General features: G+C 54.2%; 10 protein-coding genes across 10 annotated transcripts; 6 read left to right on the forward strand and 4 right to left on the reverse strand.

The window, feature by feature from the left end:
- Window positions 1-331: 331 nt before the first annotated feature.
- AB675_7139 (uncharacterized protein) lies at window positions 332-1,816 on the forward strand (the record flags this gene model as incomplete). Its single annotated transcript, XM_018147485.1, has 1 exon — window positions 332-1,816. One exon carries the CDS (start codon window positions 332-334, stop codon window positions 1,814-1,816), a length of 1,485 nt encoding a protein of 494 aa, XP_018003471.1.
- Window positions 1,817-3,679: 1,863 nt separating this feature from the next.
- AB675_7140 (uncharacterized protein) lies at window positions 3,680-5,155 on the forward strand (the record flags this gene model as incomplete). The annotated part of the gene is made up of 1 exon (XM_018147487.1): window positions 3,680-5,155. The coding sequence occupies one exon, from the start codon at window positions 3,680-3,682 to the stop codon at window positions 5,153-5,155; it is 1,476 nt and encodes a 491-aa protein (XP_018003409.1).
- A 483-nt stretch (window positions 5,156-5,638) lies between these two features.
- AB675_7141 (putative indole-3-pyruvate monooxygenase YUCCA3) lies at window positions 5,639-7,846 on the reverse strand (the record flags this gene model as incomplete). The annotated part of the gene is made up of 6 exons (XM_018147488.1): window positions 5,639-5,702; window positions 5,834-6,401; window positions 6,486-6,854; window positions 6,921-7,094; window positions 7,144-7,718; window positions 7,773-7,846. The coding sequence occupies 6 exons, from the start codon at window positions 7,844-7,846 to the stop codon at window positions 5,639-5,641; spliced, it is 1,824 nt and encodes a 607-aa protein (XP_018003407.1).
- Window positions 7,847-9,469: 1,623 nt separating this feature from the next.
- AB675_7142 (putative MscS family protein C2C4.17c) lies at window positions 9,470-12,268 on the forward strand (the record flags this gene model as incomplete). The annotated part of the gene is made up of 1 exon (XM_018147489.1): window positions 9,470-12,268. One exon carries the CDS (start codon window positions 9,470-9,472, stop codon window positions 12,266-12,268), a length of 2,799 nt encoding a protein of 932 aa, XP_018003537.1.
- Window positions 12,269-14,543: 2,275 nt separating this feature from the next.
- AB675_7144 (uncharacterized protein) lies at window positions 14,544-16,516 on the reverse strand (the record flags this gene model as incomplete). The annotated part of the gene is made up of 2 exons (XM_018147490.1): window positions 14,544-15,316; window positions 15,403-16,516. 2 exons carry the CDS (start codon window positions 16,514-16,516, stop codon window positions 14,544-14,546), a joined length of 1,887 nt encoding a protein of 628 aa, XP_018003606.1.
- Window positions 16,517-17,805: 1,289 nt separating this feature from the next.
- On the reverse strand, window positions 17,806-18,737 carry AB675_7145 (uncharacterized protein; the record flags this gene model as incomplete). Its single annotated transcript, XM_018147491.1, has 2 exons — window positions 17,806-18,609; window positions 18,708-18,737. The coding sequence occupies 2 exons, from the start codon at window positions 18,735-18,737 to the stop codon at window positions 17,806-17,808; spliced, it is 834 nt and encodes a 277-aa protein (XP_018003289.1).
- A 1,158-nt stretch (window positions 18,738-19,895) lies between these two features.
- AB675_7146 (Mitochondrial import inner membrane translocase subunit tim21) lies at window positions 19,896-20,612 on the forward strand (the record flags this gene model as incomplete). The annotated part of the gene is made up of 1 exon (XM_018147492.1): window positions 19,896-20,612. The coding sequence occupies one exon, from the start codon at window positions 19,896-19,898 to the stop codon at window positions 20,610-20,612; it is 717 nt and encodes a 238-aa protein (XP_018003215.1).
- A 381-nt stretch (window positions 20,613-20,993) lies between these two features.
- Window positions 20,994-21,473, forward strand: AB675_7147 (uncharacterized protein; the record flags this gene model as incomplete). Its single annotated transcript, XM_018147493.1, has 1 exon — window positions 20,994-21,473. One exon carries the CDS (start codon window positions 20,994-20,996, stop codon window positions 21,471-21,473), a length of 480 nt encoding a protein of 159 aa, XP_018003412.1.
- A 269-nt stretch (window positions 21,474-21,742) lies between these two features.
- On the reverse strand, window positions 21,743-23,364 carry AB675_7148 (Molybdate-anion transporter; the record flags this gene model as incomplete). Its single annotated transcript, XM_018147494.1, has 5 exons — window positions 21,743-21,852; window positions 21,912-22,379; window positions 22,429-22,516; window positions 22,581-23,072; window positions 23,125-23,364. 5 exons carry the CDS (start codon window positions 23,362-23,364, stop codon window positions 21,743-21,745), a joined length of 1,398 nt encoding a protein of 465 aa, XP_018003414.1.
- A 333-nt stretch (window positions 23,365-23,697) lies between these two features.
- AB675_7149 (8-demethyl-8-alpha-L-rhamnosyl tetracenomycin-C 2'-O-methyltransferase) lies at window positions 23,698-24,614 on the forward strand (the record flags this gene model as incomplete). Its single annotated transcript, XM_018147495.1, has 2 exons — window positions 23,698-24,018; window positions 24,087-24,614. 2 exons carry the CDS (start codon window positions 23,698-23,700, stop codon window positions 24,612-24,614), a joined length of 849 nt encoding a protein of 282 aa, XP_018003430.1.
- Window positions 24,615-24,725: the final 111 nt, after the last annotated feature.

The following is a 24,725-nucleotide window of genomic DNA, read 5'->3' on the forward strand; positions in this document are numbered from 1 at the left end:
TAAGGTAGCTCTGCCTGTGCTATGGGCACGTGAAAAACATGCCGCCAGTAGGTAAGTGATTTTGCTCTTGCTGGTCCTACGTTTATCCAACCACTTGTGGCTAGAGCGCCAGGCAAAGACCTTTCTTCCCACAATGGATGAACTTGAGCTTTCTAGAACTCATCTTGTTTCATGTCTGATTAATCATCCTCATACTATCTCAACCACAGCTTCCACATTGAATACGAAGCCGGTGCTGCTCCCACTGCTTTCGGCTCCCGCTACTTGATCCTCGTAACGAAGCGAAGTCTCCAGCGTCTCATTTCAATCGACGCTGCAGAGAGAGACCATGATGGTCCCATACGATAAAGAGAAACCGCCAACTTTGAGCAATACCCCAATCGAGATCCGACTGCATATTGTCCAAGCATTTATGGCCACAGCCACCAGCGACGATGTCAAAGCCCTGCGCCAAGCCTTAGTCGAGAACGTTTCAGATCTTGTTCCGCTCCACAACCTCCTTTCCACCATGCGTTTGGGCATCAACTATGACAGCTACGAAGCTCTCGAAGGTATCTGCCAGACAAGCCGAAGAGTTCACGTCAGAAAGCTCTTAATCGACGCTGAAGTGCCCTTGCAGGAGTTCAGCTACGAACAATGGAAAGCACAGATTGCTGACATCGGCGCAAGAGGCTGGGCCAACGAGAGCGGCACGCAGAGCTACTTAGCGCACGGAGCTGCGCTCAAGAGGCGGATCAACGCACTTGAGGCCGACTCGCAGAGCCAGATCAAGATTCGAGACTGCTGGAACGCGTACAGCGAAGCCTGGGAGTCACAGTTGAAGGCCATCCACGAATGGGAGCACTATGGACCGTGGTTGCCGTGGGCATGGATCTTCCGCCGGCTTCCCAACCTGACAGAGGTGGAGTTCGCAGCTGGAGCTTCGTCTTGGTACATCATACAGACGTCAAACGATCTGACCTCGAGCTCCGTCAACTACAGAACACTAACTATGCCTCCCGAATTCGAGAACGCTACAAACCAAGAACACGACCCAGATTACTTCGACGATCAATCAGAGGATGCAAAGAGCCCTGCCAGATGGCTGAGCTCAATTCTGGAAGGTCTTTACCGCTCTCGCGCCCGCAACATCAATTCAGTCCAGATCAAAGGCCTTCCAACAACGCTGTTCCACTTCTTGCAGCTGCCGCCTGACTGCGGCGGTCTCCCCAGCCTTAACAGTCTCAAGGTACGCCTTGTGGTTCCCTTCAGTCCCGAAGATGCCGAAAATGGCGTACTTGGTGCCATTAATGACAATCTGGGCGAGCTCGCCTGGCGTTTGGGTACGGTCACTAACCTCGAATGGCGAGGCGACGAGGTCTTGGACGCGTACTGGGGCGATGAACGCAATCCGTACGTATTCTGTCCCTATATCAGGGCCCCGCTGGCTTCCGCTCTCCAGTCTCTTGTGCTTCACCGAGCGCAGGTCGGCTATACGCAGCTCGAAGAGAGCATCACTGCTGCGGGCGCGACTCTCACCAAGCTGCATCTGTCGAACATGAAGCTGTACGATGGCTACTGGGTCGACATCCTGCATGTCATCCGCCAGCACTGCCCTGTGCTTGCGGACGTTGAGCTTGCGGGACAAGGTCCTCTCGAGGAGATTTCTGTGGTCAATACTGGTTGGATCCGCCAATATCAATCAACGGGACTTTGGTACACGAGTAGCGGAACTGGCCTGCGTGACACGGTCAAGCGGTGGCTTCTGAGAATCCCAGGGGCGCCAGCAGTAATGCCGCTGTCATCGACCGGGCAGGGAGGTGGGCTAACGGACTGAGTGGGAAGGAGTGATGCCTCATTCCGTTACGCTATCGACCTGTGGGAGGATTGAGGGAGTATTGGAGAGGGAAGATAGGGCTTTTCAGCTATTGGGCCAGGTGTTCTAGGTAGGTAGGGAGGACTCTAGGCACGACGCGAGATACAACGAGCTGAGAGGAAGGGGCACCAGAAAGCATGAGAAAGGATCGCGCGGATAGTCTACATAGTCGCACTGGTAGCTCAGGATAGCTGCTCTGGAGTCTCAAAGAATACACCACTTGAGTCTTGCTTTAGCTAGCACTTTAGCTTTAGATACCGACCACTTGAGTCTGAGCATGAAATGTATCCATTGGCATGATTTCTGAATGGACGACTCTCCGCGATGACCTCGCGTTGCGATGATGTTCGTGTTCCATACTTTCCAGGCGTCAGAAGGTGATATTCCTCTCGGTTTTCCACTAATTCTTTCCTTAGTCGCGGCCGGCGGCAGCTATAGTTGACAATGCCTCAAAGGTAGACACTGGGCCATCTTCAAGGTTCATGTATAGCGGGTGCAGGTTGCTTGTTGTAGAAAAGAAGGCGGCGGGGAGCCCAAACTAACACGCTAACGCCTTCTGTATTAGCGCATAATTAAGTCCAGAACGTAAGCTGTGCAACCTTGAGCACACCTTCTCCTACATTGCTGCACCGCACCCACTGCTTAGAGCTTGCATGAATGTCCGCACGGACTGCGGACATGTCGACTTGCTTCTACGGACTGCGAGTTTGAACCTCGACATTCGAGATGCCTGACTGTACAGGTACTCGGCCCAGAAATCGATGCATGCTCAGACATCGGATCCTGGCCGTTGCTGGGAGAACGACTGGCTGCGCATGCGGCCACTTGGTACACATGGTGAATGAGTCTCAAGTCCCCAGGCTCGGGAGGTTACGGTTTGCGGGCTGTCTTGATAACGAGCGCGTCTGCGTCAAGACGCTGCCCCAGATCTTCGCATGCTGCTCGGAGACTTGAAGCTTCTGAGTGCTATGAAGCGATGCGCGAAGCATTCTTGAGCACACACCCATCGTACCGCTTGCTCAGCGTATTCAGGAAGCCACATGGAAAGCGAACCCATACCCTTCCGCCAGCGATTCGACAGGACTCAGACATCGCTTGAGCTCTGGACAACTTTTGTTCACAAGAGCTTCGTCCTCGGCATCTCTTATGGCTTCGCCGAATCTCGACATAGTCTACTCCGAGCATCAGGTTGGGGTTGCTTCGAACCTCGAAGGCGAGCCGCTTGCTCCAGGAATTCCATACAGCAATGTTGACTTTTGCTGCTTGGACCATCCGTCCGAAGCTCTGCTCGTCGTGCCACTCTGACAGGCATTGGTGCCGTGCTGACCACGCAGCAGATTCAGTCGAACTCCAGTCTCGGTCACGACCTTCAAGGCACGTCTCCGGGAGTCTTCTGCCCAGCTCAAGGGCGATTTGGACGTTTAGTGCATTTGTGTCGTCCTCGGAGCAATGGCCGATTAGGCTCGATGCCATGAGCTGAGTTGATGTCGTGGTCTACTGGCCTGAACACAGTCATGTGAGCAAGGTGTTCACCTCCAGGTAGGTTGTGCTTTTTCCGCTCCCAATCCTACGTTTCTTCTTGCCCATTTGTGGCTAGGACGCCAGGCATTTCTGTTCCCCACAATCACTGAACTTGAGCTTTCTCACATTGATCGCTTTCATGCCTGCATACAAATCTCACACCCTTGTGACTGTTTCGACCACGGCCTTCGAACAATCCAGGGTGCAAGATCCAGCACAGCTGCTGAATCCCTCGCTCGTTGCTCCTCTAAAAGCAAACCGTCCACCTTCTCCTTCGCTTTCCAGCCGCGAGCGACCACTACAATGGAACTCATGGGCATGGATACCGACTCTCTGCGCGCGGTAGTCAACACCGTTATCGCAAGCGGAAGAAGCCAGGATATCAAGTCGCTTCGCCAGACATGCAAAGATATCCTCAGTATGGTACCGACACACATTCTTCTCTCCACCATGCGTATAACACTCAACTACGAGAACTACAAGTTCTTCCTGGAGTTGTCTACCTCTGATCGGCGATACGATGTCACTCAATTGGTCGTCGAGCTAGAGCTGCCGCTACAGACATACACCCGCAACGAATGGGAGACATGGTTGAGAACCTTCAGTCTATATTCGCCACTACTAGAAGAGAGTACCAGAAGTCGTGTTGCATACCGATGGGCCCTCAGACCGCGGATCGATGCGCTCAGAGCACTCAATCAACATGATCAACTGAAGCAGAAGGATGCATGCTGGGAGGTCTACAAGAAGGCGCTCGCAGCGCACGAGGCTTTCACCCATGATTGGCAGAACAACGGGGCCTGCAAGTGGAAGGAGATATTCCAGGCATTCACAAACCTCCAAAGTGTCCATTTTGTAGCCGGGCCCGCATCGAGGCTCAACAACGTCGGCATAGCCAGCAACCTGAGTCTGTTTTCTATACACTACAGAACTCTGACACTGCCTCCTCTGATCAAAGATGTTGGATACGAGGACCAGGACAACGCCTACTTCGCGCGCGAAACCGAGCCTGAACGGGTTCCAGGCATGTGGGTGTGCTCAATCCTGGATGCTCTGCATGCGTCAGCCGTCTCACACGTCGAGTACCTTGTCCTAGACTCCCTTCCAACACAGTTATTCCGCCATCTGAACCTGACATCATCAAGTTCTGGTCTTCCAGGTCTTAAATACCTTTATGTTTGCCTCATGGCCCCCAGAACCATGGCTGTGCAGGAGGCCAATCTAGTCCGCACCAATCTCAACAGATTTGCCAGTCGCATCGGTCCCAGCATGACGGCGCTCGATTGGTACGGTGGCGTACATACGAACGAGATCACTCGCGTGTCCGTCAGTCCGCCTGTTCTCGGCCCAACGCTCAACCCCCCGGTGGGTCTGGCCTCTTCGATCCGGAAGGTCCAACTTTACCGGGTTAAGGATTCCTTCTCGGCTTTGACGGGCTTGTTCGGGGCTATCGGCCATGGCTTGACCGCTCTTACACTGTCACATGTGACCTTGACGAATGGGTACTGGGTGGACATGTTCCATCTCATTCATGACATCTGCCAGAACCTGCAGACCGCCACCATCGTGGATGGGACTGAGTTGACCGAGGTCGGGAGCGTGAGCGGACCGAGAGTCTGGCGAGTCGATGTCTCTTTCCCTGGAATTCTTTTGCCTGCGATCTGCGGCTGGCTCGAGCGATCGCCGGCCTGGCAGATGGCTCCGCTGCGTGCAAGACGGGATGGGGGTCATCCGGCTGAGTGGGGACGTGTTAGTGACCAGTCCTTCAGCTACCCGTGAGGGTGACGGTGAGGCAAGCAGCAGGCTTCAATTGGGTGGAAGACGATAATTAAAGGAGGCAGTTATGATCGAGGAGAGAGCCGTTGGAGGGTTTGTTCTGATGGTTGGGCAACGTGAAACAAAGCCACCGCCGGATAAGAGCAAGCCATCTGATGGGAAAGCAAAGGTACTGGCACAGCCATGCGGCATTCAAGGAAAGCCTTTGTGCATTTAAGACGAGCCTTGCTGGAGGGATCCCAGCTTCTGAAATTGTGCAGGTTCCAAAGCTATGAGGCAGTCAAGTACTCGGTCACCACATGTACTGAAGCATGCATGGCGAAGGGCTCCCGCTGATCTCGCTCATCCAACATACAGACAAATGGTAGCTTTGTTGATAAATCTTCCAGAAATTCGAAAGCCGTTCTATTGCATCCATCAAATTGTCCAGACACGCACCCATTTATCTCGTTCTGTTGAGCTCGAGTTTGCACAGCAAATGGCACGTCAAGCCGGATTCAACCCAATCTCCCTCGCCTTGATCTGCAAAGCCAGCACCTTCGAGAAGTACCTACACAGCGCAAGATTGCCCGCGAACTCATCAGCATGACTTCAAAACACGGCCGAATCCTTGAGCTAGAGAAGGAACACTCACCACCCATGAACCAAAACCCTGGATGCCCCGAATCTCTCCAGATAGACCTCATCTCGCCCTCCTGATCAAACCCCCAAATATCATTAATCCTGTCCGCCAGTTCAGCCCCGAATATGCTCCTCGCTTCGGTCCGCATGTTCATATACCCCGTCGCGAACACAATCTCGTCCGCCTCCAGCTCTGTCCCATCCGCGAACTTCAACCCGTGTTCCGTAACTTCACTGATCTCCGAGCCCTGCTTGATCTTGATCCTCCCGTCTATGATCAACTGGCTGGCGCCGACATCAATGTAGTACCCTCCGCCACGCTGGTAGTACTTCATCAATAGTCCTGCGTCATCGGGTCCCTTATCGAGAGCGAAGCCCGCCTTCTCTAGACCGGCGAGTGTCTCCTTGTCCATTTCGTTGGAAGCGGATGTGATGCCGACTTGGATGAGCTTGAGGAGCGGCATCGGCGTGCCGTGCAGCCAGAGGTCGGCATCGTCAACGGGCGGACCGCCTTCGTAGAAGACTCCGGCGAGGGAGATTTCGGTGATGGAGCGGGAGGAGACGACGCAGGTGGAGGAGCGCTGGACCATGGTGATATCGTAGCCATTTTCGTAATAGGATTGGGAGACTGTTCGTCGGCGTTAGTGCTATTACTACGTTTAACCCCACCAGGTCCATTGCTTGGATATCGCAGTCTCCCATGCTAGGTAACCTACTGTCATGTCCGGAATTGCAGCATCCAACGACGATTGCTTCTTGCCTTTTGAGTCAGGCTTTGCGCCAGGGAACTTTGACGAATGGCAGAGCACGTCTCCTTTGAACTGATCAATGCCTCTGATGGACGGCATATTAGCTTTTCCACTATGTCCGGTGGCTTGAATGATGTGGTGCGGATGAAGTGTGCGGCTCTCAGTGGTTCCGTCGGACAACGTTCGGTCAACGTGTACGGTCCATGTCTTGTATGCTTCGGACCACGAAATCTTCGTGATGGTAGACTTCATCCATACATTGAGCTCCAGGCTGTGTGCGTATTGCTCAAACCAGTCGCCCAGCTTGTCTTTGGGCGTAAAGATCGGCCAAGCTGTGACGTAAGATGTGAGTTTGAAGCCCTTTGCCCACCGGTAGGCCTTTCACACAGGGTACTTACAATCTGGAAACGGAATATATGGCATATGGTCATACCAAACCGGATCGTGCAGAACCAATTGATGATAGCGGTTCCGCCAATTGTCGCCCACTCTCTGGTTCTGGTCAACGATGAGTGCATCAACGCCGAGCATCTTGAGACGAGCTGCAACGGTAAGGCCTCCTTGTCCGGCACCTGGTATCGGTCAGAACTTTAGACTGATTGGACACATGAGTGCACTGACCGAGAATAATGACAGTAGGCTCGCGCCCGTCCTCATAATGCTGCTCTGACTGACGACGCTCGACCCAATTCTTGCGACCGGGTTGGCCACCGTGCACTACGCCCGTAGGTCTCCTGGGACCAGTAGCTTCCTCATGACCCTTGATATTACGCAGGCTGGTGAAAAATGAGAAGATCTTCCATTTGCCGTTCTCTTCGAACAGCCTGCAAGTTCCTCGTCCGGAGCCTACTTTCGACTCGAACGTGATGAAGAATTCGATGCCTTTGACCTTGCTGGCCCCATCGAATGCTGCGATATGAGGCGCACGGTAAGCAGAGGAGTCGTCGATCTTGACGCTGGTCACGGCGCATCCATTCTGGGAGAGCTGTTCCTGAATCATGGCCTTGCCGAAGAAAGTGCGGACGTCCCATGTGAGGCCAAGGTGATCTCTCCAGTATGAGTCTTCAGCGAACAGACCTGCGACGGCGATGACATCGTTGCCAGAAAGAGCCTTGTTGAAGGCATCAATTGTTTCCGTAGCTAATGCTGCTGGGTCCGCATCATCGGACCCGCTCGAGGTGAACTTATGCGGCAGACTGGAGCGTCAGGCATTAGGGATTCTGCTGGGAACTTAATGCATTGCCACGTACAGGTTGACTGAACCGGGCTCGAGGCGTCTGAATGACGGCGTGGAAAGGTTGTGCGGCTGAACGGCAGCGGTCATGTTGATGGAAATCGTCAAGTTCGTTGATAGTAGTCGGGCAAGAATCCGGTGACATAAATACGGCAGTAGCTTTGCCTGTGTGACACGACTACTCGTAGTTTGCTCAGTGGTCGGATCTTGCTCCGGTACCGAAAATTGGCCAGTGGAGGGACAGTGTTGCAAATAGTGCGAAATGGAGCATCGGATATTAGTGCGCGCCTTCTGTGTACGTGCATGCACGCTGGGAGCTCACAGGAAGGGAAGGAGCAGCTCGCAGTGTAAAATGAGAGACCATGATTCGGTGCTTGCTTTGGGCAGGAGCAGATGAGGCGCGATTCGTGGGGCAGGCTCGTTCAAATTGCTCGTTTCGAGCCGTGACTTACATCATTATGCAGCTTTATGAGTATTGCCTATGACGGCCACAATGTGTTGTGGCCTAACGAACAGCAGCAACAATGGTTGATTGCACCATGATTTCGGCAAGGCGGCCAGCGGAGGCTGCACATGACTGTATCGGTGCGATGCCGGGCACCAGGCGGACTTTGAGTACAGGTGAATTGTGGAAATGAAGCACCGACGCGGATGTCTCACACTTCGCAATGAGGCCATCGACAGCGGTGCGGGACTTGGGTGCCACGCAAATCGAGAGAATCGACATCACGATGAGTAGCTGGCGTTCGACGAACTCTTGTATAAAACCCCGAGGCCATGGCTCATCGCGTGAAACCCCAGCTCTGGCGTCAGACGACAAGGAGTGGGCGGCAAACCATGGAAAGGAGGTTGTGATATACTTCCACTGCTCAAATGCGGTCCATGTCGAGCGAGTGAAGAGTCACGTGCTGAGCAGCCTCTCCGCGTCCGGGTTGGGCTGAACGCTGAACTTGAAACGGGGGACTTCGGTGTAAGGGTCTCTGTTGCGGGACTGTGGCTTGCTTCAGGGATGAATCCAAGTATCAGAAACTGGTACTGGCTTGAAGGTCCCTAGGATGTGTTCCTTTGCCTGGTCGGTGATGTCGGAAAGAAGTTGACGCGTTGTTTGTCATGGAATGGAAAAATTGATCGCACGCGACCGTTGTTGATGCTACGTAACTGCGGCTTGCTGCGGCTTGCATGTGATCGGCCATCGCGATTTTCGCCTGGCAAACAGGAAGCGAAAATTCTGGTTCCTGGTGGACTTGTTCCAGGGGCGAGGTCCATGTTTCAGGTACCAGTGTCACCCATTGGCTCGGCTACGAGCAGGGGCGGTGACAACGTCTCCATCTTGTGTATCAAAAATAATTCACGTTCACCAAGATCGATCACGTACGCCCTGCTCCTTTCTCATCGTCTGCATTCGATAATAGTATCTTCAATCATTCGTCGTCTTTAACTCATCCCGTTTCATCATCGTACTTCGACCGTTCGTTTGTAGCGTCTCACGACTATCATCACCTTCGTTTAACATCCTTCGATTGGGCGGGGCGTCATCGTTTCAAGTTCGACGACCTCCGCATTCCTGCTGGTCAGTTCCCGATTCGGCCTGGAAGGGCAGCTACGACCACCAAAGTCTCTCGTTCTTTCCAGATGTCACAACGCAGCTCCTCTCATCGTAAGCGCTTCAGTCGAGAAGGCTTCCAGCCTCTCACTCACCAAACGTCCGACGAGATGCCCACTCCTCCTCGAGACGTCACCATCGATATTCCCCTAACAAAGGTCCAGTCCGCTACAGGCGCACGGAAACCTACGAGCACCCTCTCCCCAGTATACAGCAACCCTCAGAAACCTCCAGAGTACGAAGATGCCTTCGACGAGAAACAAAACACATCCGCTTTCCAGGCTCCTAGTAGTGGCCATGGCGGACGCAGACGAAAACGAGAGGCACAAGGCATGAGCTCAAAGGCCACCGAGGATGGCTCCCTCACCTGGATGGGGAAGATCTACTCGAGGATCTACAACTTCTCGATCGTCACTCGATACCTCTTCTACGTCGTCCCGGTAGCGGCCCTCATTGCAGTACCTTTAGTTCTGGGAGCGGCCGTGTTTCCAGATGCTCGAGTCGGGAACATGACGTTGCTACACTTCTCATTGTGGCTGATGATTGCCTGGTGTTCGCTATGGATCAGCAAACTCATCGCCCAGTTCCTTCCCTTCCTCTTTCAATTTCTCTGCGGCGTTGTCAGTCCTGGCACACGCAAGTACTCGGCCATTCTCGCAAATCTTGAGATCCCGCTATCCCTGGTCGGATGGGCTGTGGCTTCCTTGGTCAGCTTCCTGATTCTTGGAAGAGGCGCTGGCAACTGGGGAGACCGCATGGCAAGAATTTTGTGGGCATGTCTGGCTTCGACCATTGTTTTGTTGGCAGAAAAGCTCGTGATTCAGCTCATCCAAATCAGCTATCACCGAAAGTCATTCGATGAGAAGATCCGAACGTCGAAGCACGAGATATACCTAGTCACTCTTCTCTACGATGCCTCCCGGTCACTCTTCCCACCATACTGCTCAGAATTCGCCGAAGAAGATTATGCAATCAGCGACACCTACGAACTTGTTAGTGGCAGGAGTAGCAGGGGTGCTCACAAGAGATCTGGTTCAAACACTCCGGCGAAGCTTCTGCAGAATGTTGGAAGAGTCAAGGATAATATCACCTCAGCCTTCGGACAGGTCGCTCAGGAGATCACCGGCAAGAAGACTGTCTTCAACCCTAATGCTGCCCATTCGGTTGTCATTCAGGCTCTGGAAAAGAAGCATTCGACTGAAGCGCTAGCTCGACGACTGTGGCTGTCTTTCGTCCTTGAAGGCAGAGAAGCGCTTTACCCCGATGACATTGCTGAAGTACTCGGCCCTGATCGAGCTGCGGAAGCCGAGGAAGCCTTTATTGCATTAGATGCGGATGGCAATGGCGACATCTCACTGGATGAGATGATCTTGCGTCTGGGTGAGATGGGCCGGGCTCGTCATGCCATCACCAACAGCATGCACGATGTCGATCAAGCCATACACGTATTGGACAACCTCCTCATGACTGTTGTCTTTGTGGCAGTTGTACTCATCTTCGTGGCTTGGAATGTCGACAACTTTACTGCCAGCCTTGCAACTACCGGAACGGCGCTTCTGTCTCTTTCATTCGTCTTCGCCGCATCAGCCCAGGAAGTCCTCGGATCGTGCATCTTTCTCTTTGTCAAGCACCCTTACGATGTTGGCGATCGTGTTGACGTCGCAGAAGAACGTTACGTCGTCGAGCGAATCTCACTACTCTACACAATCTTCAAAAGACTCAAAGACCACAAACGCACGCAAGTGCCTCACATCGTTCTCAACTCTTTATGGATCGACAATGTTTCACGAAGCAAGGCCATGCGCGAGCAGCTCAACATGTACGTCAGCTTCGACACTAGTCTGGAGGACATCGCACTTCTGAAACAAGAAATGGAAGCTTTTGTACGTGACAAAGACAATAGTCGAGACTTCCAACAAGAGGTTGAGGTCGAGGTCACAGGCATTGCGGAAATGAACAAGCTGGAGTTGAAGATCGAGATCCTGCACAAGTCGAACTGGTCCAACGAGACCGTCCGCGCTGCTCGGCGAAGCAAATTCATGTGCGCTCTTGTGCTTGCTCTGCGTAAGGTGCCAATCTATGCACCTGGTGGCGGCGGGGCCGCATTGGGCGACAAGGCCAACCCGTCATACTCTGTCAACATTTCCGACTCCGAAGCTCGAGAGAACGCCGAAGACTTCGATGACAAGAAGGATAAGTCGCGTTTGTTCCCGCTCAAATCCAAGAACAAGCCTTCTGACGACGGCAACACCGGTTTCTCGTCATCACATGACTTAACGAAGGTTGCGAGTGACGGTGCGAGCCAAAAGGAGAACGCTGTACTGCAAGGTCTGAACAAACGTAACGCAGCATCCGATTCGGCAAGAGATCAGGATCAGCGTGAGGCTGACATCGAAGAGGTCAAGACCATGCTTCGGCGCGAATCGACCACAGGTCGTCGCCGCCGGTCCAATTCAATGCTCTCTCCCACTAGTGCTATGCGCTATGGTGGTCACCAGACCATACCGACGATTCCTGACGCCTCACCCATGGAACCGGCGAACCCAGCACAGGCTCCTCGAGTTAGCTACTTTGAGGACACCTCATATGCTCCGCCCCCGCCAGCCAAGAATTCGCCTTACGTGCAGCAACCTCCGGCCATGGCGCAAGCTTACCCATCGACATCACAAGTAGGCCGACACGACAGCGCCACGTTGCCCAACTCGCCTTGCTTGAATCCGAAGCACGAAGCACCGAGCGGCGGAATTCATGGCACCGCATTCCCAGGTACACCGTCGCGCAGTCAGCGACCATACGAATTGCCCAGTCACACCCGCGAGCGAAGCAACACCGGCTCTCCGACTAACAGTCGCAAGCCAGTCCCAGGTATTAGTGATATGAGGGAACAGCTGCTTCAGAGTCCGAAATAGACTCCTCGACAAGCCAGACTGATTCGAACAACCAAAAGTTAGTAATGATCTCACGATCCATGAATACCCACGACAGATATGTCAGATAGAATGGGGATCCCGCGGGGATCTGGGAAGCATGCATAAATGGATTTGAGGGAATTGGCAGCGATCTTGAGGACGTCTTGCCGAGTTGTGGTAATGCGGCATAGCGATCATCTTCTGCAGAGGTGGTTTGGGGCGTGGTACATACTTGGTAGTAAATACCACAGAGATAGTACTGACTGTTGCCCACCTGTGTGCCCGTCTTCTCACCAAAGCGATTTTCCAACCCAAGAATTCCATCACCAAACAACGACCACCTCGGGAACCTACCACTGGTGTCCGCGGTAGTCGAAAGTACCAGCAGTGAGTGAATCAAGCATCAAAGGAACAACCGTTTGTGAAAGTCCGGCAGCAACACCCAAAGCCAACAAGCCTTGGCATCCGCCGGCGCTAGTCCCAACTCAATGCTGGTCCATACAATCCACGTCTCAAGTCACGTTTCAAAACATCGTTCTGCTTCACTTGACGCCGCACCTTTCCCAACGCCGCCGTTTCTATCAGTATCTCTATCGTAGTCTAGCATGCCCGATAGCAGTGGTCTTCGGTGCATGGCTATGCTTGTCCTTCTCTTCCTCCACTCACCGTTCGTGCATAGCGAAAAACGGGGTCCCGTTCGTTCGGATGCGCCTACTTCCTTGGCTTCAACAGGCGAGGGCGCATAACCCTTCCTGCATGGCTACCACTACTGCGAAGTGCTATCTCTGCGCCATGTCTTCTTCTGCTCATTAGCTCCTGTGAAGGGGTCAATCATCAGCCCCGGACGGCAATCTCTCGAATGGTGTCAGAGCGGTAAGGGTAAGGTAGGGTTTCTGTCGCAAGCGAATACAGCTCTATATCATGCTGAAGCGCCGTCTCGCGGTCGCGAGCTGTGTTTCGTCTTCTCCTCTCCCAGTTCTCATCCACGCTCCCTGCTGTACCCGTACTCTCGTTTTCTAGTACCCTCAATTCACTTCTAGCAAAGGGCTGGGTCCTGCATCACGTAATACAGACAGGCTAGATCCTGTCGCTCTCTTCACCGCGGCCGTACTTCTCGAAAGACAGCATCAAGATGCGTGTCACGCAAGTCGCCGTCTCCTCAGTCCTTCTAGCTCTGTTCTGGCGAAGCCCCTGATCGCTGCGCGCCAGGCTGCTTCCATCACTGAGCCGGACTTCACTATTCTCGGTCCTCTTCCGGTCATCGGAGATATCACATTTGGCACGTCCGGTCTCAAAAAGCGCAATGGCGGTGGCGGTGATGGAGGTGGCGGAGGTGGCTATGGGGGCGTCGGCATGGGCGGCGGTGGTGACCGAGGTGGAGGTGGAGGCGGAGGCGGACCGGGAGGCGATATGGGCTATGGTGGAGGAGGCGGCCGCGGTGGCGGCGGCGACGGACAGGGCGGAGGACGCGGCGGCTTCGGCGGCGGCGGTGGTGGTGGTGGTGACAAGGGCGGCAACGACAAAGGCTCCAAGGACAAAGGCAACTGGGAGGACAACAATTCCGATCAACCAAAGCCCCAAGAGCAACAACAGCCGCCTCCTCCGGCCCCAGCATCTCCTCCGGCAATGAATCCGTGGGAAGATCAGACATACACGCCGCCACCCCCGCCCGCTGAAACCACTCCACCAACTCCGCCTCCTCCACCACCAGCAGCGCCCATCGAGCAAAAACCCTGGGAAGACGTCAGCCCACCCCCAGCCCCAGCCGTCTCACAACCTCCTCCCCCGCCACCTGCCTCTCCACCAGCAGCAGCACCCGCCCAACCAGTGGCCAGCGCCTCCTCATGGCTCGACAACAGCGCCTGGGTCGACGCCGGCCGCCCCGCCGTGATGCCGCAATCCTGGAGCGACATGATGTGGCCCCAGATCGTGCAGTTGGGGTGTATCACGCCATTCGATCAGATTGTTGGGGGGTTGGGTTTGGCGAGTGTCAAGACTGTTGATACTGGGTTTAAGAGTGGTGGGAACCCAAAGCCTTGAGGGGGGTGCGGTGGGAGTGAGATTTCATTTCTTGGGTCTTCATATAGGGCGATGTAGTTCGGGTATCGTAGACGGATAAGGATTGGATGGGAACATTACTGTGGGACGGTAGTAGTATAGTAAATGGGAATGAACAATCCACAATCATGCTCTATCTGCACTCACAGCGTTCCGGTGTCGCCGAACCTTGTTAGCCACAGCTGCATTCAGCTAAACTAACCATAACTGCTGATTTTCAAATCCAGCGCTGCATCACAGGTATACCCTCCAGCAACCCAATACCTACGGCCCAGCTTGCCACCACATTGACTGTGCCCACCGTCACCGTCAACAGAGGTGGTAGCCACCAAGACACGCTTGCACCGTTGCCAGTGGACCACCCGCTCGGCTTTGCAGCGCTCTTGCTCCCTGTGTTCGCAGTCTTTGTCGAAGCCTTGGTCGACGGCAGGGCCTGAGACAGCCATCCGCCAGCGCCAACAGTTTCGCCGCTTGGTGCTGCCTTACTTGCTTTAGCGATCTTGACGGGCGCTGGCAAAGCGAACAGCTTTGGCAAAATGAAGCGCTCCATCGCCAACTCTACACCGAGACTCACGATAGCGTGAACGAGGAATGTTGCGTACGCGTACCGTGAGAGGTCGATCTCAATCCACTCCCCGCTCTTCTGCTGCTCCTCCCTGCCTTTTCCATTACCAGGTCTCTGCTCCGATGTTTGACTGAACGGCCACACCCACCGCGGCAGCCTGATCGTTGTCCAGGCTTTGGTGTTGCAGTACCGTTGGCACACAGCAAGCAACGCCGGGAAGACGGTCACGAATCCCAGCTCGTTCCACAGGGCGTACATTGCTGATTGGAGCGTGCCGTGTCCTTCGAGGAGCTTGACTGCCTGTGGGATCGAGAGCTTTGATAGACTACCTTGTCGCTGAAGAGCGACGGAGGCCGCGACGGCGCCGAGTCCGAGCGTCATTACGCTGAACGCAAGCGCTAGTTTGCGCAGCGGCTTCTGCTGAGCTGGACCGGGTAAGACATTGATCTCGGATGCGCATAAATCACCGGTCGCGGCAGCAATCTGCCCAGCAGTATAGGCGAACACGTACTGCGGGAGGTATGCAGGTAGGAGATTGAGCGGCTTCCAAACTGCGCCTGCGGGATAGAAAATGCGGATTGCGTACGATGCCAAAGTGGCGAGAGACAAGCTCCCCACTTGAAGGCATTGGCTTGCCAGGAGCCTGGCTTCAGGCTCGATTGGTTGCTCGTGAAGGTCTCAGGATGCACAGAGGCTAGTCCGGCCGCTAGGGTGTCGAAGATGAAGAGCAGCGCGGGGAACCAGACTGGGCCGGTGACGCCGCGGAGATTCATGAAGTATGATTTCAAAATCTGTATGATCTGCTGTTGCGACAGTAGTTGCCAGTTGTTCTGATCGACGGCTATCATGAGCGATGCAAGTGGACGTAGTATTAGTGTGTACCCAATCGTTGGCAAGACGAGGCGCTTCATTCGTGACAGGGCAAAGTCTGGCAATGATTGCTTCTGCTTCGGTCTGCGATCCCGGCTGCTCTCAGTCGTTGCGATCCTCCGCAGCTGTCCATACGTGAGATATCCGGCAATCCAGAAGAAGCCACCCATAAAGAACGTCTGATTGAACCCAGTCAAACAGGTCAGGGTGGGACTTATGCCCGGCGTGAAAGTGGACTGCCAGCCCCACCTGCCGAGACCGCCATACGGGAGGGCGGTGTGGTGGTAAACGACCAGAGAAGTCAAGCCAATTCGTAGAGTCGAGATGTGATGCAGCCTTGGCTTCGCGGAGCTCAGAGACGGCGTTTGTTGCCGAGGTACCACGGGCGTTCGTGGGAGTGATTTGTTGCTGCGGGATGCTGTTACTGCCGGCGACGCATGATGCGCGGACCTGGAGTCTCGAGAGAACGAGAACGTTGATGACGATGACTTGGTAGGCGTGTACGGCAATGGACTCGGACTGGTCGGTACCGAGTCCGCCAACGAGGTCGGTGACTCCGTGTCCACGGATGGACTGTTGGGCGACTCGTTGCTGTGTCGATTCCGTCGAAGATCACGCGCCTTCTTGTAGTTGTCGCGGAAGAAGTGCTTCGTGTCATCGGAAAGCTGGCGCAGACCCAGCATAGCGCGTCGGCTGCTGTGGTTGCTATTTCTGTCGCTACTGCCGCTGTTCGTGCTTGCCGTATCATCTGCCATGATGGCACGTAGAGATGAGCTCAGCGAAAGACAGAGCGGTCGCAAGAGGGTGCTGGATGCTCTCGCTCATTTATCATGAGGAAATCATGATCGTCCTGATAAAGAACGTTGCAAGCAATACCCTGTTCATGATTAGCGAGCAGGCAACCAGATTTCTCTGCCATGTCAGCGAAACGCCGTACGAGTAGATACGGCACTCAATCTCAAAGCAACGAGGTACGCATCAGGCAGAAGGGATGTTCCATGTTTCAACGGAATGGGAAAATTAATGTTCTGAGGTTGCATCCTTGTCGGCGAGAGTTGGCGCGATGGAGGCGAACGACGCACTGTCGCATCATGACACTCAGAACACTCCTCGCACCTTGCATCGAGTGTGAGCTAGGCCTGCTGGATTCTCATGAGGACACCGAGAGCAAGACTGCAAGATCTGGTATTCCGCGCATTGTAAGGGCAGCAGATGGATGGCAAGCTTGTGCAATTGATGGAAGGTGCGATGTTTCATGAAGCTCAATCTCCGACACGGCCTGCCAAGGTGAAACTCTCGAGCTCTGGCGGGACCGGATGACAGCGGTTCTCATGAGGCTTACACAAGACCGGTTGATGTTGAGTAACCTTGGGTACCTTCCAAAGGCTGCAAAACACCGTGCTCTTGGTCACATGCGACGAAGCTGTTACTCGCAGGCTCGAGAAGTCGTCGCTTGTTCTCATATGTGCAGACTGGGCAGACATTGTCTTCTGAAAACATGAACCAGGGAAGCGGCCGATCGAGGAATAGCACCTGCTTAGCAAATATACTCGTGAAGAACTTTGGGGCACAAGGACTAGTGACCACACGTCACGCTTGACGCGAACTACACGCACTCACCAAGTGATAGCTCCAGCGAACTCCTCGCAGCCGGTCCAGAACTCACGAGGCTCAACCGTCGGGCCATAGCGTGGGCAAGGTCAATGAGTACAGTCGCTTCCAAATGGACCTTTCCTTGTTTCGCAGAACTTCAGCAAGGCTGACTCTGGGCACCGAAGAGGAGGCACGGGAAAGGCGCAACTGGTGGCAAACCATCGTATTCAACAACTATCGTACATGCTGAGCAAGCCGTCCAGCAGCTGTGTTCAGGGTTCTGTCCACCACGAATCATAGTCTGGTCCTGCGAAAGGTCCTCTGGTCTCTCGATCCTCTGCCTTCCAATCGCTATAGCATGGCCGCACTGCGATACTGCTTCACATAATGGAAATGTCATAACATCGTAAGCCATCTCTTCGCTTCCATTCCACCTGTCTGGTCCTCTGACCTACGTGTAGTACTTCTTCTCCCGCCTCCGATCCCGGTCCCGATCATCATAGCTCCTCCTCCGCCCATAGTCCACAGTCGGCTTCTCATCACCATACGGCACATCGAGGTCCCGCCGATGTGGCTTATTGAACCGATCCTCCCAATCATACTGTGTCTTGTCCCTCCTGTCTTCCCTTCCCTTTCTCTCCTTCCCGTACTTCTTCCCACCCAGCCAACCCGCAAGTGCTCCTCCTACCGTTCCCAAACCAGGAAAGATGAGATCACCGATCAAGCCGCCGCCCGCTGCGCCTATGAATCCATCAGCGTTCGTCGATCGCGAGGTCTCGCTGGTCCTGCGGGGCCGATTTGTGTCGCGAGATCTCGAGCGGGAACGGGAACGCGAGTCGTGTTTCTTGTGGTGGCGACGGTGGTGTCTTTCTGGATCGGAAGAGTAGCCTGAGGCTATGGCGCTGTCGTACGAGTGGTGGCGTTGCGGGGCGTATGGCTGCAGCTGGCCGCTGTTGGGGTAGTTTGGCTGCGAGTAGTTGTGCGCGTATTGTTGCGGTTGTGGGCTGGCATAGGGCCCTGGCTGCTGGTATTGTGGTTGCTGCGCGTAGGCGGGTGTGTATTGTGGATTTGGGGGTTGGCCGCCGCTCGAGCCTGGCCTGTTGTGACCATGCGGCCCTGGTGTTGGCGCAAAGTGTACTTGTGGCTTTTGAGGACTCGAGTTGTAAGTTTGGTATGGGGGAGGTGCGCCCGATTGTTGCGGCGGATATACGTTCTGCGGTGGAGTGTAGTTCTGCTGTTGAGGTGGCGGACTGAACTGGATGTTCGGGTGGGACGAGGCTCGTTGCGGGCCAGGAGGTTGTGGGGGACTCAAGTATGACGCGTCGCAGATGCGGGCGGCCGTTGGGGAGGTACTGTGCCTGTATAGAATTCTGCTGCTGCCATGTTATGCGTGTGGTTGCTAACATTCGACAGCTAAGGCTGGAATGGTCGAGGGGTGTATATAGGCAGAACCACTGAGGGATGAGGCGAATATGTAAAGGCTAATCAGTCTTGTTAGGCTCACTCGGCGGGCTGTCACTTCGTATTTAGTGGCGACGAGTCATAGGACCGAAGACTAGGCGACAGATTGACGTGTTTGGGAAGCAGAGAAACGATTGGAAGCATTCAGGTGGCGCAGTGGTCTTGGGGGCAGCAGATCAGGGCGCTCAGGGGATTTTGGTCAAGACCATTGGCGGACGACTTTCCTCCAATGCAAGGCGGCTCGATCTTTGGTGCAGTTAGTCATCTGGCGTCTGCAGCCAGTGCAAAAGAGCGACGAATGCAGCGCACCGGTCAGGCCATCCATGCGGAAAAGCAACAAGAGCGCAAGTTCGGTTACACAAACAAGGCGTCAACGTCAACCACGACGTCAGCGGGGCACTTTGATCTTGGCGTAGATGTAAAGTATATGTCGAGCAGATGATCAGAATGTGTCGTGCATGTGATGGTTACTGACTTTGCAGTGGACGGTGGCAAGGACTTTTGAGAGCACATTCGAGCAGCCCGGAAGTGGTATTCCGGCTGGATGTTCTTGCTAAATCCGGGTACCTGCTTTCAAGTTTCTAGACATTCCAGAATTTGATCATGAGAGAATGTCTGCATCATCGAGAGGAAGATACCATGATTTCGGGAGCACCCAAGGAGCTCGGATGGTGGATATATAGTACGGACTGCTTGATAGCATTAATCGCCAACGGCGGTCTGCGTGGTTGCGATTCAAGAGACGCGATTGCTGGAGATCTTGGACTCTTAACTGCTGAACCGCAACTCGAAGTTCAGTGATTGTCGACCGGACTTAGCACGCTAAGCCCTGAGGGGTTCGCGATTCTCGAATTCGTGACTGCACCGCGGACCATGCTATGATCTGAGAAGCAGGATATTGGCAAGCACGATTGAGGTCTTGTACAATCCTTGGTAGCGAGTCCACCTCCCTCGACGGCTTTTCAGAGAATCTGTGACTCGTCCAATGGTGAATCTGCTGCCAGACCTCTGATTCACGCGACCTCGATGACTTCACCTAGGTATAGACACACCTGAGCTGCACATTCGAGCGCTATCGACATGTCTATAAAAGCACAGGCCTTTCAGCAAGCGTGCCGTGCAAGGCTCACTCCGCCCACAGCAGTCTGCACACGTCCTAATACCCGGTACGCAAGCCAGACGTCGACTTCATCTTCGTCCTCGTCGAACCCCACCTTCCCGTCATCCGCCAGCGCCCGCCGTCGTGCCATTACGGTCACCTCCGACGATGGGCGCTACCACTGGTCAGAACTCTCCACTGGCGAGAAAGCTGCTCGAGGCACGCAACAGACCTTCAATGCTGCCCTCGTTGCCGCCGGAGTCGGTGGAACCTGTCTCGTCTCGTACTTTCTCTATCAAGAGCTCTTCGCGGCAGACTCCAAGACTGTGCAGTTCAACCACGCCGTTGATAGAGTGAAGGCAAGTCAAGAGTGCAGAGATCTGCTGGGTCCGAGTCGGAAGATTGTAGCCTTCGGCGAGCCGACGAGCAGCAAATGGGCACGTGCACGGCCGTTGGCATACACCACCAACGTCGACCGGACAGGCACGATGCACTTCAGGATGCACTTCAACGTCGAGGGCGAGAAGGCGGGAGGTGTGGTTGTAGTGCACATGACCAAGCCTGCAGGAGAAGACAGGCTGGAGTACAGACTGCTGAGCCTGAGCGTGCCCGGTCATCCTACAATCTACCTAGAAAACAAGGACAACGAGGGCATCAAAGCCAGGGCAAACAAAATCATGGGCGTTCAGTGGAGGTGAGGAATATGAAGGACCGAAGTATTTCGAGGCCTCCACTGAACGAGCATAATTACCTTGGGTGTGGAAAAGCTCCCCACGAGCGCTGCAACATACGGACCTGTCTGAGGTCGGCTGTCGATTCGACGCTCATGTGGCAGCATGGCTCGCGCCCAGATCCACGGCTATGTCAGGGGAAAGGCGTTGATGTGATTCCCTCAATCAGAGGCTAGCTTTGCTCCGAACCTAACGTTATGCTTCGTATTCGGCTTGGCAACCCTCTGGTACTAGTACAGCTGCCTGCTTCAGCGGTCGCTTGTGGTCGTTCCACCACAACAGAAGAGTCTACTCGATCAACAGCTGAATTACCAGAGACAGCAACAATCGAAGCCTTCAGCTAGCAAAATGCCTTTCATAGCAGCATACACCCTGTCCGCATTACGGATTGCCACCGGTCTTGGCCTTATCGCATTCCCACACGCCAACTTCAGGCTCGCTCAGATCGCGCAGCCATCTGCTGCTTCCGGCATAGTCGCAGCCCGCTTCATGGGCGCAAGGGAGCTTGCTGTTGGTGGACTTCTCTGGCACGTCCTTTCTGAGAACAGCGGTCATGATCCGATCAGTACTGTACATGCGGACGAGACGACTCCGCTTGCTGGTAAGGTCGACGAGCACAAGCCGAGGTCGCTGTCGATGCTGAAGAGCGTTCTCGTGGCAGCGATGGTGGCCGATACAGTCGACATCGGAAGCTGCGCCATCTGTGTCCTAGACGGCAGTCTGACAGTCCGTTCGGCGCTGGGCGTTGGTGCGCTAGGTGTCGTTGGTGTTGCCTGGGGCTTCTACTGCTACAGGGGTGCGTCCCAGAAGGAGAAGATCAGAACCTAGATCCTGCATGCAGATGCAACCATATTGGAGGGGCGACATCCTGCATCAGAAGATGCTTGCGTCCCGGAACAGGTCTCCTTAAGCTATTACGAGAGTGTGCTGTCGCCCAAGAACGTGGAATTATCCGCTTCCTCATCCGCAATAAATGTCAGTACATGCATACGACATCTTCTGACTACACTTCTTTCCTACTTCTTGCCTAGCTGTTCGTCTCTCAGACTCCTTGCTGGTTGAGATGCCCACATGCATGCTCAAATGGGTCTCATCCCTCACGAAGTCGCAGAACGCCTCTCCTGCGCCAGGAATCGCTGCGCGACGAAAAGAGCTGCCAGCAATGCTCCGCCGAATATAAGGAATACGTTGTTCCGATGGTGATCGCCTGCACATGGTCCGTCAGTGTTTTTGCGCCTGAAGCGGAACCGGTACAAGGGTACTCACCTTCTTCTGCGAATGAATGAGCCGTGATGACGAAGACGCTCAGCGGGATCCTCATGAAGTTGTATATCTTGGCTCGCGACGCATCTTCGATGATGTTGCTCTTTAAAAAGTTCATGCTTGGGTAGTACATGCCCACACACACCTCGACAAGACAGAACATCCAAAACACCAGATACTCGTGGCCCGTAAGAATAATCGCCGACAGCAAGGCTGTGCTGGCAATGGCAAGGGTAACCTCGAGCAGGCTGGAAGTGTCCGCAACGCCACGGGAAGTGCTGCTGTTGAAAATCATCGAGCCGGCCATCATAGCGCACATGAAGCTAGCGAATATTAGACCGAAAGGAGGTGCATCTTTGACGCCAGCACTTTGGCGGGCACTAACTATCGCTGCTGACCAGAAGAAGACGAAGAGATACATCATCGACTCGAAAATTGACGATGCGGTAACAAGGGCGAATACCCGTTCATCTGCGCGCTATCAGTCTCAAGCTGTCATATGTGCAGCGCAACGGCATACCTGTCCACATTTTCCGGGCTGCAATCACAGTGACTGTCAAAAAGCTGTCATCTTGTCCATCGGACGCTCCACTGCCGAAATTCTCCGGCTGTCACTGTCAGCTGCTCTTGCTTCTCATAGCGTTGGGCCGGGCGTCTGGTGAAATAACCTACCCATGTTGAAGAAATCCATATCGCCGCCAACATGAAAACGACCGTGGCCAGCATGAAAGGAGAGACTTTGGCGCCGGTCCACCCCACCAGCATTTCACCAACGACACCAGTCGTTATTGCTACGACTGAGTTCAATGATGTCAGCCATCCGTACACCGTGCCTAGTGAGACGCCGCTGCTCTGCAAGCCTCGCTTGTTGTATTCTGTGATCATCCAGACATCGAACACGCTGTATAACAGCGTGGTGCTGACGCCTCCACACCATTTGCCAGCCAAGAGGATATAGATGTTGTCTGATAATAGCGACAAGCAGCACGCCGAGTATGCTGCACAGTACACCAGACATGCTCTTCTCCGGCCGAATCTGTCTGCGAGTTGACCAGCGGCAGTGGCGCTCACAGCAGCGGCTATGAACCCTGTGGCATACAGCAATGCAACTCTCGTCTCTGGAAGCCGCTTGTCGTATTTGTAGACTGCATACAGATGAGGCCCCTGAAACGCCACACCATTAGCACATCATCATACGACAGATAGCTCAGCATACCTGTAGCCAGTCGCCAGCGAACGCAAGCAGGTGACCGATCAAGTATTGTTTCACGAAGATCTTCGCTGCACCTGACGGCAGCTGCGGTTCGGTCTCGGAGTCCTCCATGTTCAGAACCTTCGAGATCTCTTCATCGATGGATGGTTTCGGAGCCTGGGGCTTGCTCCTCTCATGCTGGCGAAGGAAGAGGACGACATTGACCACGATCAGCACGAATACATTCAATTCATAGAATGCCATGTTGCACTACTCGCAATCGGGTAGAGAAAGGACTCGTGCTTTGTCCTGCCTGGCAGAACTGAGATGTACAGGTGGATGAGCCTTCATCGATTCATCCTTTTGGTCGAATGAGGCGCAAGGTACGAGCAGTGGCGTCTCTTATGCCACTACGGCGCTCATGCTATGATCGACGAGTCTCAAAGATCCTCATTCCCCTCCCGTCGATGTTCCGAAGCTATGACCACCGCGACGGAGCAAGGGGCGCCCGTACACAACTTTTCCAAGAAGCAAATATACCTCGTCGGAAGCCATGCTACAGTTCATGCACTCGGCGAAGCTCATCTTCCAACAATGATGGCGGCTTTTACCACCCCCAAGAACAAAGTCATTCTCGGCATCGCCGCCGTTGCAGCCTTCGTATTCGTCTTGGCAGCAATAAAGCAGACGGGTACGGACCAAGGCCAGCACCTCGAGCACCTAAGCTCAGCGATTTCATACACGAAGGATACGGTGTTGTCGCCCTTCAAGTCGTCGAAAACGTTCTACGAGATTGCGAAAGCCCATGGGACCGATAAAGTCTCGATGCACAGCTATCAGGAGATGTACCAAAAGTACTTTCCCGCCATCCGCGGTAAAAGGCTAAAGATGTTAGAAATCGGACTTGGCTGCGACATGGTTAGCAAACAACTTCTAGCGTTCGACCGTATCTTGCTTGACTTGACTGACTGTATCCACCTTCACAGGGCTACGGGCCAGGGGCATCATACTACACCTGGCTGGAGTATTTTCCGAACGTCGACCTGTACTACATGGAGTTCGACGCAGCATGTGCCAAAGAATGGGCGCACAAGACGACCGGCGCTACCGTAACAACAGGCGATCAAGGCGACCCGGCGGTCCTGGAAGCTTTCATTGCGAAGCATGGAGGTGATTTTGACATCATTATCGACGACGGCGGTCACACCATGGACCAGCAGAAGACCAGCTTGCAGCACCTGTGGAAGGCGGTCAAGCCTGGCGGGCTGTATTTCTGTGAGGACCTGGAAACGAGTTTCATGCCTGCCTATGCAGGCGGTACCCACGGTGAGCCGGCGACGATGGGCGAGACGATGGTTGGGATGATCAGCAGGATGATAGAAGACTTGAATTATCCTGCCTACGGTAGCTACGATGTTGCGGTCCCGCGTCAGATTGTGTTCGACGATATCAAAAGCCTGGTTCACATTGACTGCAGCAGGCATGTGTGCGTCTTCGAGAAGAGGCTTACTTAATTGAGACAAAGTTAGGACGAAATCAGTGATGATCAACTGAGAGAGATGCTACAGTCTGCTGGCGCGAGAGCTAGCTTTTGATCGCCTTTCGTCTCTGCCCTCTTTGCATCG

The sequence above is a fragment of the Cyphellophora attinorum genome, assembly GCF_001299255.1.
Source record: "Cyphellophora attinorum strain CBS 131958 chromosome Unknown Contig5, whole genome shotgun sequence".
Classification (NCBI taxonomy): domain Eukaryota; kingdom Fungi; phylum Ascomycota; class Eurotiomycetes; order Chaetothyriales; family Cyphellophoraceae; genus Cyphellophora; species Cyphellophora attinorum.